Source organism: Arvicola amphibius, chromosome 4, assembly GCF_903992535.2.
Source record: "Arvicola amphibius chromosome 4, mArvAmp1.2, whole genome shotgun sequence".
Taxonomy (NCBI): domain Eukaryota; kingdom Metazoa; phylum Chordata; class Mammalia; order Rodentia; family Cricetidae; genus Arvicola; species Arvicola amphibius.
The window spans coordinates 20848770-20874684 of NC_052050.1; the positions used below are offsets into that span (position 1 = coordinate 20848770).

The 25915-nt window shown below is 51.9% G+C and overlaps 2 protein-coding genes across 2 annotated transcripts; both read left to right on the forward strand.

Moving 5' to 3' along the window:
• Positions 1-1900: 1900 nt before the first annotated feature.
• Positions 1901-2969, forward strand: Hcrt (hypocretin neuropeptide precursor). The gene is made up of 2 exons (XM_038324698.1): positions 1901-1921; positions 2598-2969. Exons 1-2 carry the CDS (start codon positions 1901-1903, stop codon positions 2967-2969), a joined length of 393 nt encoding a protein of 130 aa, XP_038180626.1.
• Positions 2970-5419: 2450 nt separating this feature from the next.
• On the forward strand, positions 5420-23808 carry Kcnh4 (potassium voltage-gated channel subfamily H member 4). The gene is made up of 16 exons (XM_038328257.1): positions 5420-5495; positions 7211-7444; positions 7753-7899; positions 8023-8150; positions 9362-9605; positions 10018-10175; positions 13109-13316; positions 15140-15334; positions 15756-15955; positions 17647-17896; positions 18473-18717; positions 19291-19329; positions 19505-19857; positions 20129-20235; positions 21187-21263; positions 23413-23808. The coding sequence occupies exons 1-16, from the start codon at positions 5420-5422 to the stop codon at positions 23806-23808; spliced, it is 3057 nt and encodes a 1018-aa protein (XP_038184185.1).
• Positions 23809-25915: the final 2107 nt, after the last annotated feature.

The following is a 25915-nucleotide window of genomic DNA, read 5'->3' on the forward strand; positions in this document are numbered from 1 at the left end:
ACCCAGCCTGGCACCTAAGGCCCTGGAAAACTTGACCCAATTTAACTCTCCCCTTAGTTCCATAGAAACTATGAGACCCACACCCCATGCCGTGTGAGCCAAGCACTGTCAAATCCGAGCCTTTGTTCACTTTGTCCCTTCTCAGGCATACTCTGTCCCCTTACCTACCTAGTGGAAGCAACTTGTCAGGCCAAGCTTTTGAGGGACACCCCTGCCCCACTCAGAAGAAAGTGACTGTCTAAATTGTTGCTGGTTCTGAGTAGTCCTTTCCCTCCATTAAATTATCCTTGGACCCAGATGTCACCCCGCCCCAGACTTGTGTGCTCCTTGAAAGTGGGGACGTGGTGGCTGTGGCGATGCTTACAGAGCACTTACTGCTTTTGCAGAGAACCTGGGCTTGGTTCCCAGCACCATAGTGGCTCACTACTGTCCATAACTCCAGTCCCAGGGAACCTAAAACCCTCTTGGCATTCACAGGCAGCAGGCACACATGCAGTACATATCAGCATACTCAGGCTAAGAAAATGGGGTCACAGTTGGGCAATGGTGGTGCACACCTTTAATCCCAGTCACTCGGGAGGCAGAGGCAGGTGCATCTCTGTGAGTTCAAGGCCAGCCTGGTCTACGGTGTGAGTTCCAGGATAGCCAGGGCTACACAGAGAAACCCTGTGTCAAAAAGGAAGAAAAGAAGGAAGGAAGGAACGAACGAAGGAACGAAGGAAAAAACGAAGGAAAAAACGAAGGAAGGAACGAAGGAAGGAATGAAGGAAGGGGAAAAAAGAGAGAAAGAAAGGAAGGAAGGAGAAAGAAAGAAAGAAAGAAAGAAAGAAAGAAAGAAAGAAAGAAAGGAATGAAGGAAGGCACGGAGGAAGGGAAGAAAGAAAGAAAGAAAGAAAGAAAGAAAGAAAGAAAGAAAGAAAGAAGGAAAGAAAGAAAGAAAGAAAGAAAGCAGGGTCCCACCCTAGACATACTGCTGTCACTGTACCCATGCAGAATTGATCTACATCAAGAGCTCCTTACCAAGGCCCTGTAGGAGTTTGGCAGGTGGTGGATGAGTTCCATCCCACACCCATCAGCCTCACACCCAGTTCCATGATGGTTCAGTCCTGGAGAGGGCAGAGTTAGACTATACAATAGCCTCTTCTCTCCTGGCCCAGGAGACATTGCTCTCCACCAGTTTCTAGAAACGAGGCTTGGCTGCCCTCTCACCCATTGCCCACAGTAAGTCTCCGTGGAAGTAAGAGTGAAAGGGGCAGAAGAAACAGAGAGCTGTGGGGTGGGGAGGGCAGTTTCTCCATGTTTCCATGGAGGAAAAAGGCTCTGGAACCTGATATTCCCCAGAGATGTACAAGGAGGTGGTGTGTGTGTGTGTGTGTGTGTGTGTGTGTGTGTGTGTGTGTAAATGCTACCCAGGTATCCTCCCTACTCCCCCACCCTCTGCTTACCATGAACAATGGTTCTCAGGCTGCTTCTCCTGCCCCTAATTAGCAACTGCCCCCTCCCCCATTGTCTCTGGCCGGTGCCCCAGTCACGGCCTCTTTTGTGAACTCGGATTCCTAGGTGCAAGGTAGCCTCATTAGTACCCGGAGACCGCCCCATCTCCAAGAAACAGGCAGACAGACAAGCAGGGGACCAAGGACAGGGCGGCCATTCTTTGGGTCCAACCTGGAGACGGCTCCAAGGCAAGATGCTAATCTTAGACATGCCTTTGTCTGGTTTAAAATGGACCGCAGATGCTCATGTCTCTCCCCCCCCACACACAGACACCTCAGAACACTATAAACCCCTGCCCCTGAAAGCAGGCTACAGTCCACGACTGCCTCAGACTCCTTGGGTGTTTGGAACACTGCGCTGAAGACAACTGTCTTTCCAGACTGCCCTGCCCTGAGCTCCAGACATCATGAATTTTCTTTCTATAAAGGTAAAGAGCTGGGAATAGGGATGAGCCTCACCAAATCACTGAGGCCGCTAGAGTGTTTGCCCAGGGGCTGGGCCCAAGATGATCTTTCTCAGTCAGCACTGAGGCAGGAGTCTGGGGGAGATCTCAGCCCTCAGCCTGTTTGGTTAACACTAGGTAGGCCATTCTCTTAGAGGCTCGTGTTTTTTGAGCAAGCGCTTGTATTTTAGATACTTTTGTGCTTGTCAGTTTATGCCTCCCACTTAACAGCCCTGGATAGCGGGATGATTTAATGCCTAGTTTGTAGGTGAGGAAGGACCATCCCAAGAGGGTGAGAAACTGGTCCAAAGTCACAATGTTCAGTTTTCTCCAGCAAAGGAACAGGCCTGCTGTGTGTGTAGAGGGAAGGCCTAAGCTGAATAAACCCTTTGTTTCGGCTAAGCTTACATGTTTGGTTCAGACAGACTCAGACACACCTGTCTGCAGGTGGAGCCTTTAAATATGTTTGCAAGGGACAAACTTATTCAGCCGGCGAAAGTTTCCGAGGGCTTCCTAGGGGAGGTGGCTCCGCTGTGGACTGAAGGATGAGTAGACGCAGGGCACTCAGTGACAGTCAGGCACGATTTCAGGCAAGGAGAGGTTCTGAGTCGACTGGGTATGGAGTGAACCCCTTTCTCGTGCTGTCTCTCGTCCTTTTTAGGTTCCCTGGGCCGCCGTGACGCTGCTGTTGCTACTACTGCTGCCACCAGCGCTGCTGTCGCTTGGGGTGGACGCACAGCCTCTGCCCGACTGCTGTCGCCAGAAGACCTGCTCTTGCCGCCTCTACGAACTGTTGCACGGCGCTGGCAACCACGCCGCGGGCATCCTGACTCTGGGAAAGAGGCGTCCTGGACCCCCAGGCCTCCAGGGCCGGCTGCAGCGCCTTCTGCAAGCCAACGGCAATCACGCTGCCGGCATCTTGACCATGGGCCGGCGCGCAGGCGCAGAGCTAGAGCCACATCCCTGCCCTGGTCGCCGCTGTCTGACCGCTACCGCCACCGCTTTAGCACCCCGGGGCGGGTCTGGAATCTGAACCGGTCTTCAAAGCCTGTTCTGGTTTTCTCTTTTCCCCTCTGCTCACCAATATCAGTCTCTAGAAAAACGGCAATAAAGACGAGTCTCTGTTGGTGTTGCTAATCTTTGTTCCTGTGTCAAGTTCAGGCCTCCAGGGGGCGGGAGAGCATCTTGGGAAACTGTGAAGGATCTAGGGCCCGGAAGGAGCTGGGTTTCTTGTCCGAAATACTTGGTAGGGAAGACTCAAGTGCAAGGGTCCTTGCAAAGTCCCGAGGTGCATGCCTGCGTGGGGGTGGGGAGTTGGGGTGGGAATGAGGCACCCATGTGTCCCACGTTGTTCTACTATCTACTTTATTTGCTTATTTCTATTTATTTATTTTAAAGCAGGGTCTTATGTATTCCAGGCTGTCCTCGAATGACCAGAATGACCGTAAACTTAAGTGACCTCCCCGGGGCTGTTGAAATTCCAAGTGTGCTCTGCCACACCTGGTTTATGCGGTACTGGGGAACCTGAACCCAGAGCTTCGGGTATTTTAAGCAAGCACTCTACCAACCAAGCTATATCCTCTGCTCCTACTGTTCTATAATAGGGACCTATATAGAAAGGTTCAGGAAAGCTGCATAAGGGAATAGAATCCAGCTAAGGGCTAGATGTAAGGTTGCAGAAAAGGCAAGGCATATAAGCTTCCATGGTGACCCTTCCAGAGCGGTGGTGGCGTGGTCGGCTGTGCGGTGGCGTGTGAACAATGTCACACTGGAAAGCAGGTGAGCAAGTTTGTGCAGTCATTGCTTATGGCCAGATATTGCACCTAGTCGTATAGAATGGGAACTGGGAATGTTCTTTATTGTTTGTTTTTCAAGACAGGGTTTCTCTATGTAATGTTTGTTTTTGTTTGTTTGTTTGTTTTTTGAGACTGGGTTTCTCTGTAGCTTTTGGAGCCTGTCCTGGAATTAGCTCTTGTAGACCAGGCTGGCCTCAAACTCACAGAGATCCGCCTGCCTCTGCCTCACGAGTGCTGGGATTAAAGGTGCGCACCACCACCGCCCGGCCTCTCTGTGTAACTTTGGAGCGTGCTCTGGAACTCACTTTGTAGACCAGGCTGGTCTTGAACTCACAGAGATCCATCTGCCTCTGATTCCCAAGTGCTGGGATTTAAAGGCATGCACAGCCACAGCCCGGCTTCTGAGAAAAATGGGGCAAAAAAAAAAAAAAAAAAAAGATTTTTTTTCTACGACTCTAGCAAAAGATACCTGTTGTGGATTGGAGTGTGCGCGCCCCAAATTCACATGTTGAAGTTTTAACCCCTCCTCCAGCATTTAGAAAGTAGTCTTGCCAATGCAGTCAAGTTAGATAAGATTGGAGTATGGCAGACCTCAAATCCATTATGAGTAGTGTTCTTATAAAAAGGGGATTGGCATACACACAGAGACTCAGGAAGAACTCATATGAACTTGGAAACAAAGACCAAGGCAATGCACCCACAAGCCAAAGAACGCCAGAGCTCACCAGCCCCCCACTTAGAAGCTGAAGCATAGCATGGAAGACTCTTCTTCAGAGGGATCTAGTTCTGAGGTCGGGATCAAACCTTGAACTCATATTTGTAGATTCCAGAATTGTTTAAACCATCCGCTCTGTGTCACTTTGCTATAGCCCTAGGATAGTAATGTAAAATTCAAAAAAAGAGACATGAGGGCTGGTAAGATGGCTCGGTGGATAAAGGCTCTTACTGCCAAAACTGAAGAACTGAGTTCGATCCTGGAGACCTACAAAGTGGAAGGCGATAACCGACTGATAACCGACTAAGGAAAATTGTCCTCCGACCTCCACACCCTGCACTACAGCACAGACAAGTACACACACATGCGCAAAATAAATGAGTGCAACAATCCTCTTTTGAAAAGAAAGAAAGAAAAAAAGAAATATCCCAACTCCAGCAGGCGGCACTAGCAACCAGACACAAACCCCAGCGTGGGCCGCGCGGGGAAACCCGTAGGGTGGAGCTACCAGAGCAGCCAGGGAACCACACGTAGGGGCGTGACCACCCTGGAAAGAAGGGCGTGGCCACCATCCGAGCCCCACCTCATCACCTCAAGCCTCGATGGTGGGCGTGTCTCCGAGTCTCTCCCCAAGAGACACGCGTGGGCTGCTCCCCTCCGGGAGGAGAGCCGCAGAGGAGGGGTGCGGGTGTCTCTGGCGGCCCCTCCCGGTGCGGAGCCACGTGGTGGGCGCGGGCCGAGCCCTCCGGGAAGAACCTGACCCGTGGGGAGGTGGGGGGGGGGGTGGCTCTCGAAGTGCTGCGGAGCAGAGCTCAGAGCTACCAGGTTCAGAGCAGAGAGGCAGCGGCGGCGAGAGGAGGGGAGGAGGCAGGCCGGCGCATGGGGCGCCCCGGCCCCGCCGGTAGCGCGCCCCCTCCGGCCAGGCCGCGCTGAACGCAGCCCGCGCAACGCCTCGAATCCGCACCCGGGGCCATGCCGGTCATGAAGGGGTTGCTGGCCCCTCAAAACACCTTTCTGGACACCATCGCCACCCGCTTTGACGGCACGCGTGAGTTGGATGGGGGCTGGGTCAAGTCTCCTTGGGACAGGGTGGGTATCCTGGAAACGGTGTGATAAGAGAAGAGAGAATGGGGTGCAGGAACTCCTAAAGCCGTAGTAAAGAAACAGGGTGCGGAGCCCCTGAGAGTGGAAGATCAAGAGACTGGGGCGGTGGGGAGAACAAGGTTAGGGGGTGTGACTCAAGGCAAAAGAGGCTCTTTGTGCCATACGACGGAGGAGGGGGCCTTGGGAGCCAGGCACTCCGGGACAGAGCTGTGCTGGGGGTGTGTTTGGAGGTGTCTGAGACCTGAAGATGGGACAAAGTGGTCTGATGACTCCAGATGCTCCTGCCCCAGAAAAAGAGAAAGAGAGATAAGACTTAGTTAAGATCTAGTCTATATTAAGGTCACGCGCCCCAAAATTATGAGATATCTGTATGCGAGGTGGGTGAGGCAAAGCGGGAGCAAGGGCTTGAGACCGGGGGAACTCTGCTAGCCCACCTGAGCGTCGTTCCCAAGTTCAGCACCTTGGACAGCCACAGAGCTCCTTCCCGGCCTCTTCTCCCGCCATTCCCTCTCCCAACTCTGGAACCCCCTTGCCTTCCTTTGTCCCTCTCCAAAACCCTGGCGGGCAATAGGAGGGTGGGGGAGCGGTAGCCGAGGGCGGAAACCGAGCCGCCAGGGCTCTTACCCCCCCCCCCCACCTCTCTTGTTTCCATAGCGCCAATCACCGAGGCAACGGGCCCTGGGATGGAAGAAGTAGGCTGTGCCCAGGACCCAGTGCTTCCTAGGCATCCTAAGTGTCCCGATCAGCCACCCCACCCTGGGACCGTAACCTTTCCTAGGATTGTTTGAGTCTCATATTCCATCAACTGAGCCTGTCCCTGGGTGCCCTCCCACCCCCAAGCCTCTAATCCACTGAAGCTAGAGGGAGCCAACTCAGGTTCTGGTGCTGGGGGTGGCTGCAACTCACACCTCAATGTCTTCTCCAGTTTGACTTTGAGCACCAGGAGCAGATCCTCTGAAAATATCAAAAAAGTGGGCATTTCCTGGAAAGCAAGAAAGAGGATGTGTCTCCCACTGTCTTTCCCTCACTTTAAGCACGTTTGTGAGTTTGGAAATTGTCTGCCTTTTGGTTTAACAATAAGAGTATGATGTCATCAGAATCTTTGTCCTGCTCATTATAAGAAAATGCTGGGATTGTATCCAAAGATATGCTTCCAAAATTGAGTGACTGCAGGGTGTGTGTGGGGGGGGGGGATTTTTTTTCCCTTCTCAGAGTAACATTTACTAAGTGCCAGGAGACCTTCTTCCCGAGTTACCTGACGCAACCCACAGCCACCAGAGAAAAAGATACACTGTTTCCCACTTTGCAGATAAGGAAACTGAGGCACAGGAGCTATAGTTAACTTGCCCGGGGTCACAGTCAGTGTCACGGGGTGATGAAAATGAGTCCTGGAGCCCATGCCCTTACTATTCTATCTTGTTCTCTGCAGTTACAGTGCCCCAGCTTGGCCTCCTAGGGTTCCTTCTCTAGTTCTCCCTTGAGTCCTTGCCCTTTGGTTCTATCTCTTGTCCTCATTTCAGAACATCTCAGAACTCCCTTAGGAACCACCTAGAACCTTCTATCTCTCTGATCTCTGCTCACAACTTGAAGGAACTGTTGTTAATCTAGAAGTTAGCTCCCTTTTGGCCTGGCCCTGACTCTGACTTCTCCCTCCTGCAGATAGCAACTTCCTTCTGGCCAATGCACAGGGCCCACGGGGTTTTCCCATCGTCTACTGCTCTGACGGCTTCTGTGAGCTCACCGGCTACGGCCGCACCGAGGTCATGCAGAAAACCTGTAGCTGCCGATTCCTCTACGGCCCAGAGACCAGTGAGCCGGCCCTGCAACGGCTACAAAAAGCCCTGGAGGGCCACCAGGAACACCGAGCTGAAATCTGCTTTTACCGAAAGGATGGTGAGGAGGAGCCTGACCTGGCTTGACATCTGCCCAAATCCTAGGTCTCAGCCGGAGTCTGCTGTGCACAGAGGAGCTTTGGGACTTATTCTCCCATGGCCACAAGCTGGCTACAGAACTGAGTTCATTCTCGATCTTGTCTGGGCCTTGGTCTCTCCGTTTGTAAAGTGAAGTGAAGATAACAAATCTCTGGGGTGTCCCCAGTTCTAAGCATTCACCAAAGCCTTTGACTACATAGAGAAACCAGGGGGGACCGAAAGTAGGCACAATGCTGCTCACACACCTCTGCCCTCTCTCTGTGCCCACAGGCTCAGCCTTTTGGTGTCTCCTGGACATGATGCCCATCAAGAATGAGATGGGGGAAGTTGTGCTTTTCCTATTTTCTTTCAAGGACATCACTCAGAGTGGAGGCCCAGGACTTGGCTCACCGGGAATCCATGGGGACAATAATCATGGTAACTTGAAGTCTGGGTCACAACAGACTGCTCCACACACAATCTCTTAGGATGCACCCCAACTTATCTCTGCCTGTTTGTTTTCTTTGTTTTTGTTTGTTTGTGTGTTTGTTTTCCTAATAGAAAACTCCCTTGGGAGGAGAGGAACTAGCTCAAAACTTCGGTCCACCAGAAGACAGAACCGGACTGTCCTCCACCGGTTGACTGGCCATTTTGGTCGCCGGGGTCAGGGAAGCGTGGAGGCAAATAATGTGAGTTCCACCCCCAACTGATATTTCCAAGTCCTCCAACCCTAATTCCCAGCTACCTTCTCCCTCTTTCCCTGTCTGCTCAGTCTCCCTCTGTTGGTTTTTCCCAGTCTGCCCATTTCCATTTTCCTTATGCTACTTTTTTTTTGGTTTTTCGAGACAGGGTTTCGCTGTAGTTTTAGAGCCTGTCTTGGAACTAGCTCTTGTAGACCAGGCTGTCCTTGAACTCACAGGCCTGCCTCTGCCTCCCAGGTGCTGGGATTAAAGGCATGCGCCACCACCGCCCGGCCCTCGAGCTACTTTCTGCTTCATCACTTATGCCCCCCTCCCCTTACCTCCTCCATTCCCATTCCTTTTCTTTTGCAGGTGATTGACATTGCTCTGGTGATGTCATAGGGGGTGGAGCTCTAGTAGGAATTCTCCCCCTGAGTGTAAAGGTTGTATCACTAGGGATAAACTTACAAGGTGTTGTGGTCCTAGGAAGAAAGCCTTTGTTTTGGACCCAGCATCCCATCCTGTGGATCCTGATGAACAAGGGATGAAGTCTCCCACCAGTTTCTGTAGTCTGTTAAGGCTATAGGGTCTGGATCAGCAGGGCTAACTTTCTCCCTCTGGGGCATACTCAGAAAGAACTAAAAAGAAGTTACGACCCTTCAGGCTAGGATATCTTCCTGATTGTCATAGTCTCTTCAAAGAGGACAAGGGTCAATTCAAGTAAACACAGCTGATAAAGCACGGTTTCTTCAGAAGGGCCTGAGGGTGTCTTGTGGAGATTTAACTGAGAGCCTGATTTGTGAGTACAAGTCCCCTGGGCTCAGTCCCCAGCACCAGAAAGGAAAGAAAGAATTACAACAATGAGCCTGCTGCCACTGGCGGTGGTGAACGCCTTTAATCCCAGACCTCGGGAAGGGAGAAGTAGGCGAGTCTCTGAATCTCTATGAGTTCAAGGCCAACCTGGTCTACAGAGTTAGTTTAGGACAACCAGAGCTACAGACAGTGGCCCTGTCTCCATAAAAAAAAAGAGCCTCAGCAATAGTTTGGTACAGAGACAGTGCTAGTTGCCAACCCCTCTCTCCACATACCTTCCATTCCCCTTTCTGGCTACTATTGCGATGCCCCTCTTCCCCTTTTTCCTATCCCCCTGACTCTCCCTTCCCCCTTCCTCAACTTTTCTTTCCCCCAAGTGTCCCCAACCACCACCCCTCTCCCTTTAGAACGTGTTTGAGCCAAAGCCATCAGTGCCTGAGTACAAGGTGGCCTCCGTGGGGGGCTCCCGCTGCCTCCTCCTCCACTACAGCATCCCCAAGGCTATCTGGGATGGCCTCATCCTTCTCGCCACATTCTACGTTGCGGTCACCGTCCCCTACAATGTCTGCTTCTCCGGTGATGACGACACCCCCATCACTTCCCGACACACCCTTGTCAGCGACATTGCTGTGGAGATGCTCTTCATCCTGGGTCAGACCCTCTGCCTTACTAACCCGGAGGGTGGGCTATGGGGACCCACTCTAACAAGCCTCCCTCCCTGCTGGGCTTGCAGGACCCTTCCCTAGCTCAGAAGGGTCTTACCTTCTCTTTGTAGTTCTTTGTGAGTTCTAGGGGCCTAGTGAGGGGTGAGTAAGCCCTTGGGGGGGGGGAGGCTAACACTTCCTCCCTAGACCCTGTAAGTCCTATAGAGCCCAGTCCCCTGCAGCTTTCAACCTTGTGGCCTTTCCTCTCTATAGATCAGCCAAGAGTCCCAGCTTTCTCCATTCTGCCTCCTCTGTTATGGGTCTCCAGTGCTCACCACACCCTGCCCTATTCATTAGCTACCTGATCTAAGGATCCAGGCCATACATGGTCTTTCCTAACAGCCTCTTGCATTCCTCAGACATCATCTTGAACTTCCGCACCACCTATGTGTCCCAGTCGGGCCAGGTGATCTCTGCTCCTCGTTCCATCGGCCTCCACTACCTGGCCACCTGGTTCTTCGTGGACCTTATTGCTGCTTTGCCCTTTGATCTGCTGTATGTCTTCAACATCACTGTGGTGAGTGAGCCCCATCCCACCATGCACCCTAGCATCTGAACTCCCACCTTGCGTCTCCCAGTAGGGGGGGCAACCATAAATTCAGCCACGGTCCTTCCTATCAACTCACATGCAGATAGATGTCTCTAATTCTGCCGTGGGCACAGCCCTGAGCCAGGCACTGGGAAGGAGCCCAAAGGGTCTATCTATGCTCTTGGAGAACTCAGCTCACAGTCTTTGAGGGAAGCTGAGACAAACGAAAAGCTAACTATGGCTACCAAGGCGGCGTTGGTCTGATGCCAGATGAGTGGTACTTTTCACATTTTTTTAATTTCATAAACAACTGATGAGCATTTAGCTGTCTGCAAAACACTGTATGGGGGGCCTGGTCACTATGGTAGAAAGAGACAAGGAATTGGCACTTACAGCCCTCTCAGATTGGTGAGACAGGCAGGAGTAATGGAAGGAGGACATCAGCCACAGGATTGCTGAATGGGAGTGGGAGTGGGCAATAGCAGCGTGGACTGGCCTTGGAGATCTAGGTTGGAATGATGGCTGGCATATGCAAAAACTTTCTGAGATCAGGCCAGCACCCGGGGGCAGAAGCATCCCAGTTGGGCAGGGGCTGAAGTGGTCTGGGAAGGAACTGTTCCTGGAGGAGGCGCGAGCAGAGCTAAGCCTCTAAGAGTGAACAGGATTTGGCTAGCAAAGGATGAGAAACCACAGAAAGTGCATAGTAAGTCAAGCCAGCGAGTCAGAGGCTGGGTAGTGTACCTGGGCCTGTGTCTTTGCTTGGGACTGCCTGGAAGTGCCCTGAGGGGTCAGAATGGAGCCAGACAGGTCTTTTCTAGTCCAAGGTGAGGCAGTCTTGCCCTGTGTCCCCAAGCCCCCTCGCCATTGTGGGGGAGGAGAGGTGGAGAGCAGTTTTCCCGTGTGCGCTCCCTGCTGCACTCAGCTATAGCAGGAAACCACCTACACGAAGCCGGATTTAACTAGCCGCCAACGGGCTGTGGGCCCCTTCTACTGGCTGTGCACATGTGTGTGCATGCTGCTACACACGTGCGTGTGTGTGTGCGTGTGTTTGTGTGTGTGTGTGAGTGTGTGTGTGTGTGTGTGAGAGAGAGAGAGAGAGAGAGAGAGAGAGAGAGAGAGAGAGAGAGACTGCCCTGAGGTACTGACCATACAGAAAAGGGTTTCCTACTAGTCCTTAGACCTGTAGCCATGCCTCTATGCCCACCAGGTAGTGCCTACCTTATAGGAGAGGGCCTGCTACAGAGAGCCACCAGCCCCTCCTCTCAGGCTGTCCCCTCTCCTCTGGTACCTTTAGGAGTACTTTGCAGATTCAGTAAAATTTCACACACATACTTTTGCCCACGTCATTGTACGAAACCCTTTAGGGAAGGTTCTTAAATCTTTTTTTCGAATGTCGGTACGGAAGCACAATCAGAACTAGGTCTCCAGAATCCTAGACTAGGATTCTCTCCCATGTACAGTCTGCTTCCCAGATAACCAGGGTCTCCAGATGTATGACTTAGGGAAATGACCAGCAACACTGGAAGCCTGAGAGAGCTTGAACCAACACAGAGGTGCAGGCACTGACAAGAGTTATAGAGTTACAGGAGCCATGCCAATGGCGGTCTAGCCAAAGGGACAAGGAGAGAAGGGTCCTTAAAGGTGTGGGACACAGAAACAAGTGACTTTGGGGAGCCCTGAAGTGTTCACGTTTGGGAGCCAGATGTTCTGGGGCTGGAGGGAGTTGTGTTACATCTCAAAGTTAAGACTTTAGTTAAGACTTACAAAAGGTTTCTGTTGGGGAAGCAGGGCCACCTCCTTTCTAGCCCCTTCACTTAACATTAGAGATCCACGAAATGGTTCTGGAGCAGCATAATGCCAGGGCTTTGGGGTACGTTCCTCCCTGGAGCTCCCTGAAAGTGTGGTAAGGACTTTATACCCAGTCCCTCAAGCCTAGGGCTCTAGCTGCTGAGCTGCTCCTATGCAGAAGCAAACCCCCAACCCACTCCTTGTCTGCCGTATTAGAAGGCCTAGTTTAAGTGTTAATAATTATAACAAAACCAGCAGATTCGGGGATATGGTTTCATAGCTTAGGGAAAAAAAAACAAAAAAAAAAAAAAGAAACTGTCTAGAATGTATAAAGTTCTAGGTTTGATCCCTGCATTCCTTTCCCCGTAGCAGTAAAGGTAACAAATGTTTCCAGGGTCCTTGCTAGACACCATGGCTCCATCAGTCTCTAGCTCAAAGCAGGTGTCCTCAAGCTGTGTTTTCCTTCTCACCTGTAGCTGATCTACAAAGGGGAACGCTCTTAGCCTTTGACATGCTTGGGCTCCTTATCTGTTCCCATTCCTTTCATTACACTTCTCCATGCCAGGTGCCAGCCCTGCTTGGCCGCTCCTAGGACACTGGAGCTTTGAACAGAGGTCCTCAATAGATGATTCAGCCTACCCCTTCCTCCTCCTGGTTCTGGCCAGGGCTTGCTCCTGAATCATCCCATAGTTCTATGAGGCAGCTCAGTCTCATATGGACTTGGTGTCCGTCATCTTGGACTTGAGTTATAGCTCCATTATTTCCTTTGTCTGTGACCTTGGAGAACGTTACTAGCTTCTGCAAGCCCTAGTTCATTCATTAGCAAACTGGGACCTGGGATGACAACTGGACCGAAGGCTTGAAGGCTGTTTTGTTTGTTTGAATGAGGATTACAAATGCCTAGCATACTGGTGGCCCCATGCAAAAGAAATCCTCAGTAGCTAAGCTAATTATTCTCTCCTGGTGCATGTTCTCGTCACTTTCTAAGGGCAGCGGTGACAGTTTCTTGCAGCTTCCCCTGGCTCCAGGGTGTCTGGTGGGAAGGATGTGTCGGTGGAGGGGGGAGCTATATGAGGGCTCTGGGGAGTTGTGCCTGCTGACAGCCTCCCCCGCTGCCCCCCCTCCACCCGCAGACCTCGCTGGTGCACCTGCTGAAAACGGTACGGCTCCTGCGGTTGCTGCGGTTGCTGCAGAAGCTGGAGCGGTACTCGCAGTGCAGCGCGGTGGTGCTGACGCTGCTCATGTCCGTCTTTGCCCTCCTTGCTCATTGGATGGCCTGCGTCTGGTATGTCATCGGGCGCCGGGAGATGGAAGCTAATGACCCGCTGCTCTGGGACATTGGTGAGCCACCAGTCCCAGACTTCCACTTGCGACGTCCCTACCTGTCCTATCCCCAAACTGATGCCACCAGGACTTAACATCTTCCCATCCCATTGTCCTCTGACCACCATGTAAAATGCCCTGTGCTCCTTCTGGATCAAGTGTGAGACACTGGCTTGAAGAGAAGGGCTCTGCTAGGGGGTAACTTCCAGCCCAGCCGGGAAGGAGACCAAAATCAGCCAGTGACAGGGAACATGCTGATGGAGAGAGAGTATTTGGGACAGAGGGAGCAGTGTGTGTCAAGGCTCAGAAACGCTTCTTATCCTGTAGTTCTCTGCCATCATCAATTCCTCCTTAGCCACAGTTAATGGGGCCACTGGCCAGGAGGCAGCCCCAGGCCCTCAACATCTCCTCGGACGTAGGTCAGATTCTAGGCACTGTTCTTGGCCCCTCCCTCTCCTTCAGCCCACACCTTCCCCACCACTTAGATCTGGAATCTTCTCTCCAGCTCAACTACCTTGTCCAGTCTACCCCACTTCCTCTCTCAATGACTCCTACAAAGGACACTGCCTTCCTTGCCTTCCTCCGATCCCCACCCTCAACCACTTTTTTGCTGCACCCAAATTGGTCTCCCGTGAATCAGCACTGGAGGCCTGGAGAGAGGGCTGGAGAGATTGGAGGGTTAAAAAGCACTTGTTGACTTTGCAGAGGACCTGGGTTCAGTTCCCAACACTCATAAGATAGGTAGCTCAGAAGGGACCTAATGATCTCTTCTGACCTGTGCAAGCACCAGACACATGGTACAAATACAAAACATGTTGGCGAACACATACATTAAGATAAAATAAATACAATAATAATAATAATTTTAAAAAGAATAAGCACTGACCCTCTCCCAGCTTCTATCTGGGCTCTTACACTAGCTGCCCACTATCCCCAAAGTGAAGTCCATGCTTGTTGGTCATATGCCCCATGCAGCTCTGCATGACCTGTATCCCTACCACTTGACTTCCTCCTGTAGAGCCTGTGCATGCCAACTGCCCTCCTGGGCCTGACCCACTGCTCTCTCACTCTGGGCCTTGTACATGTTTCCTCCCTGGGAAGCCCCACTCCTTCCCCATGGTGAAGTCTCTTCCTTCCTTCCTTCCTTCCTTCCTTCCTTCCTTCCTTCCTTCCTTCCTTCCTTCCCCCTCCATTATTTATTTATTTCAAGATAGAGTTTCTCTGTGTAACAGCCCTAGCTGTCCTAGAACTTGCTCTGTAGCACAGGCTGGCCTTGAACTCACAAAAATCCGTTTGCCTCTGCCTCCCAAGTGCTGGGATTAAAAGCATGTGCCACCACCACCCGGCCCATGGTGAATTTTCTATACGCTCAGCCTCAACCCAAATGTTGTACCTAGGATCCACGTTGGCCCCCTAATAACCTGCTGTGGCCTCTAATACACTCTACTTTCGTAGTTTGCCCCCACCTGAAACAGCCTGTTTTCTTTTCTCCTTGACACTGTTTACAGGCGATGGCAGGGGCAGGCCTGGCTGGGTCAGATCTCGGCACCCTACCTCCAGCACACACAGGAAACACGCAGTAACATACCAGGACGTTGAAGGGGCCCCTGCAATCGACAGTCTAAGGAGTGGGTAGCCTTGGAGTGTAGCTAGAGCCAGTTCATGGCCTCCAGGCCCAGCCACAGCAGCACGGCCCATTTCCTATCTCCGCGGCTGCAAACTCCCTGCCCCTCTCCTCCCTCCGTAAACATGTATGCCAGGTCAAACAGGCAGACCAGGGAAATGCTTTCTCCAGCGCCTGTCTAGCTAGCCCAAATTTCCTCCATCCTTCCGTATCACAGGTTGGCTGCATGAGCTGGGCAAGCGGCTGGAGGAGCCCTATGTCAACGGCTCAGCAGGTGGACCATCTCGGCGCAGTGCCTACATTGCGGCCCTGTATTTCACGTTGAGCAGCCTCACCAGTGTGGGCTTTGGCAACGTGTGTGCCAACACTGATGCCGAGAAGATCTTCTCCATCTGCACGATGCTCATAGGCGGTGAGGCCAGACCTGCTACTCCCAGGGAGCCCTGGAAATTCAGGGTTGTGCACAGGGAAACTGAGGCTCAGAGAAAGCAAGGTGCCCAACCAAGTCCACACGGTCACGTGTTTATTCATAGACCTTTCTCCATTGCATGTGACTGTGCCCATAAACAGATGTGACCTCTTTCAAGAGGGGAGATACCCAAAGTCATGACCTAAGGAGGTGATGAGAGAGGAATACAGGTTGCCCCATCTATGGGTTGCCACCTACATTCCCTGCCTCTGATTACTAGATGATGTGCTCACAGGAATCTGCTAGCTCTCCTATGCCTCCCCAGAACCTCTGAGACCCATCCAAAGGAGGGTGATCCGGGGAGCACAAGGAGTCAAGGGAGGGGTGATCGCCCCTGATACACTGTGGGTTGCCACCTCTGCAGCGCTGATGCACGCAGTAGTGTTTGGGAATGTCACAGCCATCATCCAGCGCATGTACTCCCGACGCTCGCTCTACCACAGCCGCATGAAGGACCTCAAAGATTTCATCAGAGTGCACCGCCTGCCCCGTCCACTCAAGCAGCGCATGCTGGAGTACTTCCAGACTACGTGGGCTGTCAACAGCGGCATCGATGCCAACGAGGTAGTGCTGAGCTGGGGCTCTGGCCACGTGGCAGTGCAGTGGGGAAGGGCTACTGTCTCTTTATGATTGGTACAGAGGCAACCAAGGTGTAGGGAGGTACAGGGCTCTTAGCAAGGACGTGCACCCAGCCAAATCCAAAACCCTTCCTTTAGTGCTTGAACATGGAGGTCGAAAGGAAGTATAACGATTGAGTGTGGTCTTGGGTGGACACCTTGCCTTCTCTGGGCCTCTGTTTCTCCGTCATGGTAGGCATCACAGTCTCCCCCCAGCCCTGTGGTGGGCCAAGCCACCATTTTCCATTCATTCTCAGAGGAGGATGGGAGCAGCTAGTGGTGATGACACACCACAGTTTCTGCCTCAAAGAAACCAAGAAAGGTGAGAGGGAGACAGGTACAGAGACGCATGTAGTGGTGGAACCCCATTCCTGCAGCAGGGCCCTCATTGCATCTGAACCCAGAGAAGACAAGGAAGATGGCAGAGAAATTGGTACCTCTTGGTCAAGAGGATCCGTCTGCCTTGGGAAGGCCATTCCAGGCAAAAAAGAGCCATAGGAACCTAGGTTTGTGTGTGCGGGTAAAGCTGAGTGAATGGGTTCAAGGATCTGAACGTAGTTGAGTGAGCCTCAGAGAAGGGGAGGTTGTACTGGGAGAAGCCAGTGCCAGAGTTAGGGCTGGAGCAGCTGCAGCCCCAGAGAGTGGGTAGCCTTGAGTTTGCAGTTTTTTCTGTCAGATGTCCAGGACAGGGTGTGGCAGAAGGTGGAGGAGGAAGTGGATGGGAGACTTTTGACTGGAAATGATCCCCAAGAACAGGCAATTTCCAGTTGGTTATAAGAGAGCAGCTCACAGGGATGCCCAGGTCTGGCTTGGGGTCAAGGGATGAGGTGAGGATACCCCAGGAAGGAGTCTGAGATTATGGATGAAGGGGAGAGTCCAGGTCTGAGCCATTAGCCATATGCAGGGTCTGTAGGAAACTCAGGTGGAGCCTGTCCATCAGGTAGTTGTAAACACACATGGGAACCCAACATTAGGGATTCCAGACATGAGCAGTGGGGAAGACAGGGACTGGTAGCCATGATGTGGGAGAATGTAGAAGCAGGAAGTGAGTCGAGAGGATGGGCTACACAAGGAGCCCGGAGAAGTAATGAGAAAAAAGCAGAGGGGGAAAAACTGGGGGGCGGGGAGGCCCAGGTGGGACAAAAAAGAAGATGTCAGCGAGACAGAACTGCTGAGGGGCTCCATGACATTATGAGGGAAATGTAGAGAGAATAGGTAAAATTTAAGACCTAGCATGAGTCTGAATTTTACAGTTAGGGATACTGAGGCCTAGAGACAGGAAATAGAGGGTCCGAAGTCCCCAGGAACATAGGAGCAAAGATGATTGCTACTTGCCCAATTCCCAGTCAGAGTCCCACCAAGGACAACTCTCCACCACACAGAACTGAGCAGCCAGAATCTAGGGGTGCTCAGTGTGTGTAGCCATGTGCATGTGCAGTACCCAGAGAGAAAGAAGACTTGGTCTCTGCCCAGAAGTTAGATTTGGTGATCAAGATGGCAAAGAAGATTTAGACTAGACAAGTCTTCCTGGAGGTCTAGTGGGCAAGTTGGCCCTCTTGCCTTGGGAACAGCGAGCCTCATTTGTAGATCCGAGTGACTGCAGGGGGATGGCCAGAATGACCTCTGCCTCTTATGCAGTTACTGCGTGACTTCCCAGACGAGCTGCGGGCTGACATTGCCATGCACCTGAATCGGGAGATCCTGCAGCTGCCATTGTTTGGAGCAGCTAGCAGGGGCTGTCTGCGGGCCCTCTCCCTGCACATCAAGGCCTCGTTTTGTGCTCCCGGGGAGTATCTGTTACGCTGCGGGGACGCCCTCCAGGCTCACTACTATGTCTGCTCTGGCTCGCTTGAGGTGCTCCGCGACAACATGGTGCTGGCCATCCTTGGTAAGAACCCCACCACTACACACTGCCCTTCCTAAGACTCCCCCCACCCAGGACTTGGGAATAGCCCGCGGCCCAGGGATTGGGAGACCCCTAGCAAGCGCCTCGAATGCCTATCGAGGAGTATTCTTCCTTGATCCCTTCACCCTATTACAGTTCCCCTTTGGCCATCCCCCTACTTTCCCCTCTCTGGCCACCCCTTAACCCACTGGCCCTTCATCAATGACTGACATTCAGTCAATTCGTCCCATTCCTTTGCGTCTTCTTCCAGTTCCATCGTCCCTTCCCCAGTGACTCTAGAATTCACTGACCCTTCTGGTCAGTCTATACTGATCCTCCAGTTCTATTGGCTGTTTCTCCAGTGCTGTTGACATCTCCCAGTAGCTGTGGCCCAGCTTCACCAGCCATTCGCCAATGACCTTTTCTAAGCCCCCTGATTCCCTCTCTCCAGTGCACTTTACTGACTCGCCTTCAACGATCCCTAAGTATACTGACCATCTCCCAACCATCTGGACCACTTCCCGCTGATACCCTGTGTTCCCTTCATCCCAGTTGACTGTCCCCTTTGTCTCCCCATAGGGAAGGGGGACTTGATTGGGGCAGACATCCCTGAGTTGGGGCAGGAGCCTTGGCCAGGGGCAGGCCCCAGCTGTGTGCTGAAGACCAGCGCTGATGTAAAAGCACTGACTTACTGTGGCCTGCAGCAGCTGAGTAGCCGAGGGCTGGCTGAGGTCCTGCGACTGTATCCGGAATATGGGGCTGCCTTCCGGGCTGGCCTACCCCGGGACCTAACCTTCAACCTGCGCCAAGGCTCGGAAAACAATGTATGTAGACACTGTATGGCCGCTACCCCCCCTCCCCCCACTAAGGGACCTTCCTTCAAAATAGACCCCCTCCAGCCCTAGAGAGCCTCTTGCATCTCTCTCCTCCCTAAAACATCACCTCTACCTCCAACTACCTTCTTCTAATGCTTCATATACTCTCAGTATCTTCCAACCCAATCTCCCATTGGGCCTCACCCAGACCCTTGACAATCTCTTATGACCTTCTGTTGCTGAGAACGTCTCAGCCCAATTCTAGCTTTCTGAAGTCCCTTTGTGAACTGGTGGCACACCCCCACACACACACCGAGGTTCTTCTCCTCCACTGCTGTCCCATTGTTTCCCACTTCGTTTTAGGCTGATGTGTCTATACCCTTAAATCTTTGTCTTTTGCTACTTTGGGGGTTCACTTTGTCTCTCTGAATTTCCTCTGAGTTATAGTTGGTGGTGTCTGGCTCAATTCCATGAAAAGGCCCCATGTACACAGTCCCTTAACACTGTTAGGCAGAGTGAGGAGGGGCTGTTCCAGGGGAGTGAAGAGGTAGGAGTCAGCTTAACCCCACTCTGTCCCCACAGGGCCTCAGCCGCTTCTCTCGCTCTCCTCGCCTCTCCCAGGTAATACTCACTCCTGGATCAGGAGAGGTTGGGAGGAGGGCAGCTTCCCTTAGCTCCTCTGCCACAGGGAGAAGGAACAGAGGATGGGGAGCAGTGCATGGTGCAGAGGGTTGCACCCCAATGAAGGGTCCTACTGTCCACCACCCAGTAACAACTGGGGCTCTCTCGTCCGCAGCCACGCTCCGACACTCTTGGTTCCTCCTCAGACAAGACTCTGCCCTCCATCACAGAAACCGAGGGTGGCATGGAGCCTGGGGCTGGTCCCAAGCCCCGTCGGCCCCTCCTGCTGCCCAACCTCAGTCCAGCACGGCCTCGGGGGTCCCTGGTCAGCCTTTTGGGCGAGGAGCTGCCCCCATTCTCAGCCCTTGTCTCCTCTCCTTCCCTTTCCCCGTCTCCTTCCCCTGCCCTGGCTGGCCGGGGCCAAAGTCCCTCCCTGCACAGCCCCCCCAGGGGCTCTGCTGCCTGGAAGCCCCCCCAGCTCCTCATTCCCCCACTGGGAACATTTGGACCTCCGGACCTCAGTCCCCGGTGAGATGCCAGCCTTCCTTGCCTTTCTCATATCCCTGCTGGCTTCCAGAACCTTCTTTGGGCTCCATTCCCAGCGTTCCAACCAGTGCTCCTTACTGTCTCTGCCCCGTTTGCCGACCCTGCCTTTCCAACCACAGCTTGCAATCCCATTCCGCTTTGACCACTGTTCTTCCCCAGTTTTCTGGCTCTGCTACCCTCATTCACCTTCTGCCTGCTCTGTTCGGGCCCTGCACCCTCCCCATGGTGCTGATGAGCACTGCTCTACCTCCAGGATAGTGGATGGCATTGAGGATCCCAGTAAAACGGCCGAGGCCCCTTCATTCCGGTTCAGCAAGAGACAAGAACCCACCAGAACGCGCTCACAGGCTCCCTCTTCAGGTAAGGAACCGCAGTGACTTCAATTCACAGTTGCTCATTATCTGTCCATCTATTTATTAATCTACCCATCCACCCATGTCACATATGTTAGATGCCATCCTAGAAATATAAGCAAACCAGATCCTGCCAACATTTTACCATGGGGGGGCCAACACCTGTGTACACAGATAACAACTCCAGAATTATAATTACGTGCTAAGTTCTAGCACACTGAGAAAGAACAAGACTTTGTGGTAGGAATGGAGGGGCCACTTTGGTTATTTCTTAAATGGACTGTAAGGGGCCAGTGACGTGGTTCAATGGTACAGGTGAAGCTGGACGAACTGAGTTTCATGCCTAGTGCCTATATGGTGCCTATTTGGTGCCTATATGGTGCCTATATGGTGGAAGGAGGGGACCAACTTCTAAAAGTTGTCCTCCGATTTCCTCACGAGCACTGTGGTGCAGGCGCACATACACACAACTATAAATAAATAAATATAATTAAAAAGAAAAGGCAAAGATGGGCAGTGGTGGCGCACACCTTTAATCCCAACACTTGGGAGGCAGAGTCAGGCGGATCTCTGTGAGTTCGAGACCAGCCTGGTCTACAAGAGCTAGTTCCAGGACAGGTTCCAAAGCCACAGAGAAACCCTGTCAAAAAAAAAAAAAAAAAAAAAAAAGTGAGCATGGCACTTTGGTAAGGTGGTGTTCCAAGGTATAAAGGCATACCCAGAAGAGACACTGTGCAGTGTTTGGATGCCCAGAAGCCCTGGGGGGTGGGGGGGGCATGGAGGAAGAGCCAAGGCTGAGCCTCAAAAATCAGATTCTCGGGTTGGTTTTCCCATCTCTCTGTCACCAGAGCATTCTGTTCCTTGCTTCCTGCTGTCAGGCAACAGAGAGGAGTGGGCAGACTTGGCTCTTCAGGCTCTGTGAACCCATCTGCATCTCTTTACCCCATTCTGCCTGCAGGCCCCAGGCCTAGTCGGGAACTGGCCACAGAGGCAGCAGAGGAGGTGAAGGAGAAGGTCTGTCGGCTGAACCAGGAGGTGGGTTTGGGCTGGTTCTTCCCTGCCAAGCCCAGAGAATATTGTCTTGGGGTCTGAGAGGAGCATGTCATGTTCTGGAGCTAGCCAGAGTCTTGTGTTCTGTCAGTCACACTAGCTAAATGACCCTGTCAAGTCCCACAGCCATGCTGGGCTTATTTCCTCACCCAAAAGTTAGAAAAGTACTATGTCGCTGGGTGGTGGTGGTACAGTTAATCCCAGTACTCGGGAGGAGGCAGAAGCCAAGCCTGGACTACAGAGTGGGTTGCAGGACAGCTAGGGCTACACAAAGATATCCTGTCTCAAAAACAAAACAAACAAACAAAAACCCAGGAAAACAAAAACACACAAACAAACAGATAAATAGAAAAATAACATGTGTGAGACAAGAGTGTACGCATATCTGGTCCAACCCCTCTGCATCTCAGGTATTCACTAACACCTCCTCCTCCCACAACTGGGTCTCTGTTTACAGCCTGGGACCATCCAATCAAGCACAGAGTCTGATGCTCAAGGCTCAAGCCTTTCCCAGTCCTTGTGTTGTGGGATGTGTGTGTGTGTGTGTGTGTGTGTGTGTGTGTGTGTGTGTGTGTGAGATGTTTTAAGGAAGGGTCAGTGGCTAGGAAAGCTGAGAGGCTTTTAAGCTTAGATGATCTATGTCCATATGGGTGAATCTTGGCCAGGAAGGGCCCAGATTCTGTATGCCTAGCCTAGGTACTGCCTCTACTTATTTCCCAAGGGATCCCAGTATTGTTGCCACGTAGCTACAGAGCCCAGCCCCAGGGAGTCACCTTCCCTCCATTCTGATAAACAGCAGGAAGTCCAGAGCTGCTGGACTCAAGCAGGGCCTAGAGCTATCTACAGTTCAAGGTTAATGGCTAGCCCTGAGTCTGCTCACTGTCTCAGGCTGCCCTCTCCTCTAGGCCAGTGATTCCCACATCTGAGTATGAATCAGAACTACCCTTTAAAATACAGTTTCTGTTGGTCAGTAGTGGCACGTGCCTTTAATCCCAGCACTCGGAGGCAGAGGCAGGCGGGTCTCTGTGAGTTCAAGGCCAGCCTGGTCTATCAAGAGCTAGTTCCAGGATAAGTGCCAAAGTTACAGAGAAACCCTGTCTTGAAAAACAAATAAACAAACAAACAATAAATGAAATACAGGTTCCTAGGGCCTTAACTGGTTTGGAATGTATGTTTGGAATGTAGGGCCAAGACATTTTTGACAAGTTTCTCAACGGATTCCGCACTTACTAAAGTTTGAAAAGCAATCATGAAGAGACTTGAGCTTGTGTGATGGGCTAAGAACAAGGCTATGACGGAGTGTATTTTTCATATTTTATAAAAGGGATAGGGAATCAAGTGTAGTGGCTTGTGCCTGTAACCCCAGAACTTGGGAGATAGTGGCAAGGCAGATCAAGAGTTCAGGACCATGCTTGGTTACGTGGCAAGTTTGAGGCAAGCCTGAGCTATCTGAGACAGTCTCAGGAAGATGGCTGAACTGGTAAAGGTCTTGAGTTCTGATATCTCGTGCACACAAAAGGCAGGCATGGTGGTGCACGCCTGTAACACTAGTGCGGGGGATGGGTGTAGGCGGAGTAGGTCTAGCTGACTGGTGAGCTGTGGATTCAATGAGAGACTGTCTCCAAAAAACAAAACAACAAAAATAGAGGGGTAAGTGGATGCTACCCGATGATGACCTCTGGCCTAGAGGGACACCTGCACACACTCACACACACACACACACACACACACACACACACAATTAAATAGCTGGGTGGTGGTGGCGCACGCCTTTAATCCCAGCACTTGGAGGCAGAGGCAGGCGGGTCTCTGTGAGTTCAAGGCCAGCCTGGTCTACAAGAGCTAGTTCCAGGACAGCCAGGGCTGTTACACAGAGAAAACCCTGTCTAGAAAAACCAAAAGACAAACAAACAAAAATAAATAAAATAGAAAGAGAAGGAGAAGGGACAGCAGTGTCTGCTGCCGCAAAATCAAAACCGAGGTACGTTACCTGTTGGCTGTTACCTGCCCCTTCTTCCCACATGACTTCCGGCAGACAGTGGTTATGGAATTTTGTAAACTATACTGTAGGGGTGGGGTGTGAGCCAGGTTATTGTTATGGCATCCTTGAGACACTTTGCTACGTTCCCCACAGATCTCCCGCCTCAATCAGGAAGTGTCTCAGCTGAGCAGAGAGCTGCGACAAATGACGGGGCTCCTACAGGCCAGGCTGGGTCCTCCAAGTCACCCGTCTGACTCAGCTTGGCCCCCAGGCCTTCCTTGCCCCCACCAGAGGCCACCATGCATCTCTCCTCACCTGTCTGGACCGCCACCGGGTCTCCAGGATACCACACTCGCTGTTGTTCACTGTCCAGCCAGTGTGGGGACCGTGGAGATAGGGGCCACCCCCTCAGACCTGAGACCTTCCACGATGGCACCCTATCCCTCAGAACCTGAACCTCTTGGACCCTCTCCGGTGTCGGAGGCTTCTCCCCTGACCCCAAGCCTCATGAGGCACAGCTTTCAGTCTGGGTCAGACACATTCCACTGACCCTGGCCTTGGGCCCAGGCCTGTCTGGGGTGGGTTTTACGAACCTGCCATCCAGGGAGGAGCTGGGCTCCTGGGCCTCTTGCCTTGGGGTCAGCAGCCACCAGCTGGTCTGGTTGGCTCTGAATTCTCTGGACTTTTGAACAAAGAGTGGCCGCATTTAACCCTGTTCCATTTTCTAAACCATCCCCCATCCTCCTCTTCCGTGAGGGGAGCCACCACCTGAGGCCATGGAATCCAGCAGGCATGAAATGGACCGTGGTGCCCTGCTGGCCTGGGCAGAGGAGATGTCCTACTTTCTTCACAAGACTTGGAGGCAGGTATAGACTGGGAACAGAAGAACGGTCAAGAGTAAGGATCTAGCCTGTGAATGAAGGCTGTGGCTGGACCATGCGGGGGTGGGGGGAAGGGCTATGGCGAGAGGGCTAGATGGTATATGGAGTTCCTCTGTCCTAGATTCGGGGTCCCTTGCCCAAGATCCTAAGAACGATGTCACCTTGAAAGGAGTGAGCTTGAGATTCCAGCTGTTATTTGAGAAACCCACAACATCTTAGGCCTCCTATTAGCACCAAACTAGAGGGGCTCACTTTACCCCCACAGCACACACACATAAAAAAAACCAAACTGATGGTACCAGACGTGTCTCTGACTCTCAGGACATTTTTTTTTTATTCAAAATGTAAATTGGCTATCAACATCAGACTCCAGATAAGAGAAAATATTCAGTATTCTAACTTCCCAAGAAAAACAAAGCTGTCTGGCTAGCAAGGGCCAACATTTATCTGGCAAAGTCAGCAATAACTGGTCTTGGGTGGCTGAGAAATAGTCCCCATTTCTTCACAGCCTCCTGTTTGCTCATCATTTCCAATGCCCGGAATTCGCTTCCCTTCTTTTTTAGGTCCCTGTGTTATTTCAGTTTGAAATCTCTACCTTAGCGTGGGCTCCAAGGGGTCCTAATAATGTCTGTTTTTACTCTTGAACTTGAGCCTATCAACATCTCTGTTTCTGTCTCTCTGCAGGCTGTCATGCAAGGTGGTCTCTTCTGCTGCCAGCACCTCGAAGCGTTCCCAACATCACCCTTTTGCTGTTCCCACCTCCAAACCCCAGCCAAATCTGTCCTCGCTCCCTTCCAACAGGGTCTCAACTGCTCTGGCTTCCAGCTTTCCGTTCCCACTCAACGCCCCAAGCTCACTTTTGGATAGGAAATAAATTTTTTATTTTTTTAGATCTTGACTCTGACTGTTTCTGGGGGTTGGTCTGAGAGCCCCAGGGCTTTGAAAGGGCCAACACAAGCAGACACACCCCACCATACTCCAGGGCCCTGTTGCTGTCTCTAGGAAAGGCAAAGGCGCCAGTCAATCCACTTGGCGCCGTATTCACGCCACCAGGGACTCCTGGGATAAGGGAGAAACCTTAATGAGTCACTAAGGACCTGTTACGCTCCTTCCTCCCCACCACCCAGCTACAACCACAAATACACAGTCTGTGGGAGAGACCAGGCTAATCTCTAGACTTAGAAAGATAGCCCCAGGAGTTGCCCTGCCCTTCTGAATAAGAAACTCTTCTTCCCAGGTATTTGGTGTTGAGCTAGGTATAGTGTGTTACAGTGGGCATGTAGCTGGAGGGAAGAGCTTGTCACCAGTCAAGAACCTGCTAAGAATGTTATTTCTCAGCTTACGTCATTTCTCTGAAGATCTCTGCATGTCCTATGATATATGTGTTGAAAGAAACTGCCACCTTGATGACAAGATGAAATTAGATGTGGGCACAGCATTGTGGCAGGTTGTTCCTCCAGACAGGTCTATTCTTCAACTCAAGCATTCAGGGTATGACTCATGCCCTAGCACAATGGCCACATGACATGGTCTCTGGGGTGGGCTTTGATTTCATATAAGTTTTGAATAGTGTCCCTGGGAAAGAGATGCAGAGAGAGAAGATACTGGCCAGTGTTGGAGGTTGGGGTTGAGCAGAAGCAGAAGTGGTCCTAATTCATATAGAAGGAATTAGAAGAAACAGAAATAGAACTGACCCATATTAGGAAGAGGGGGGATTGTCTACAGTGATAGGTAGAGAGAAACCAGGCAGAGGCTGTTGTTGGAGGAAAGTTAAT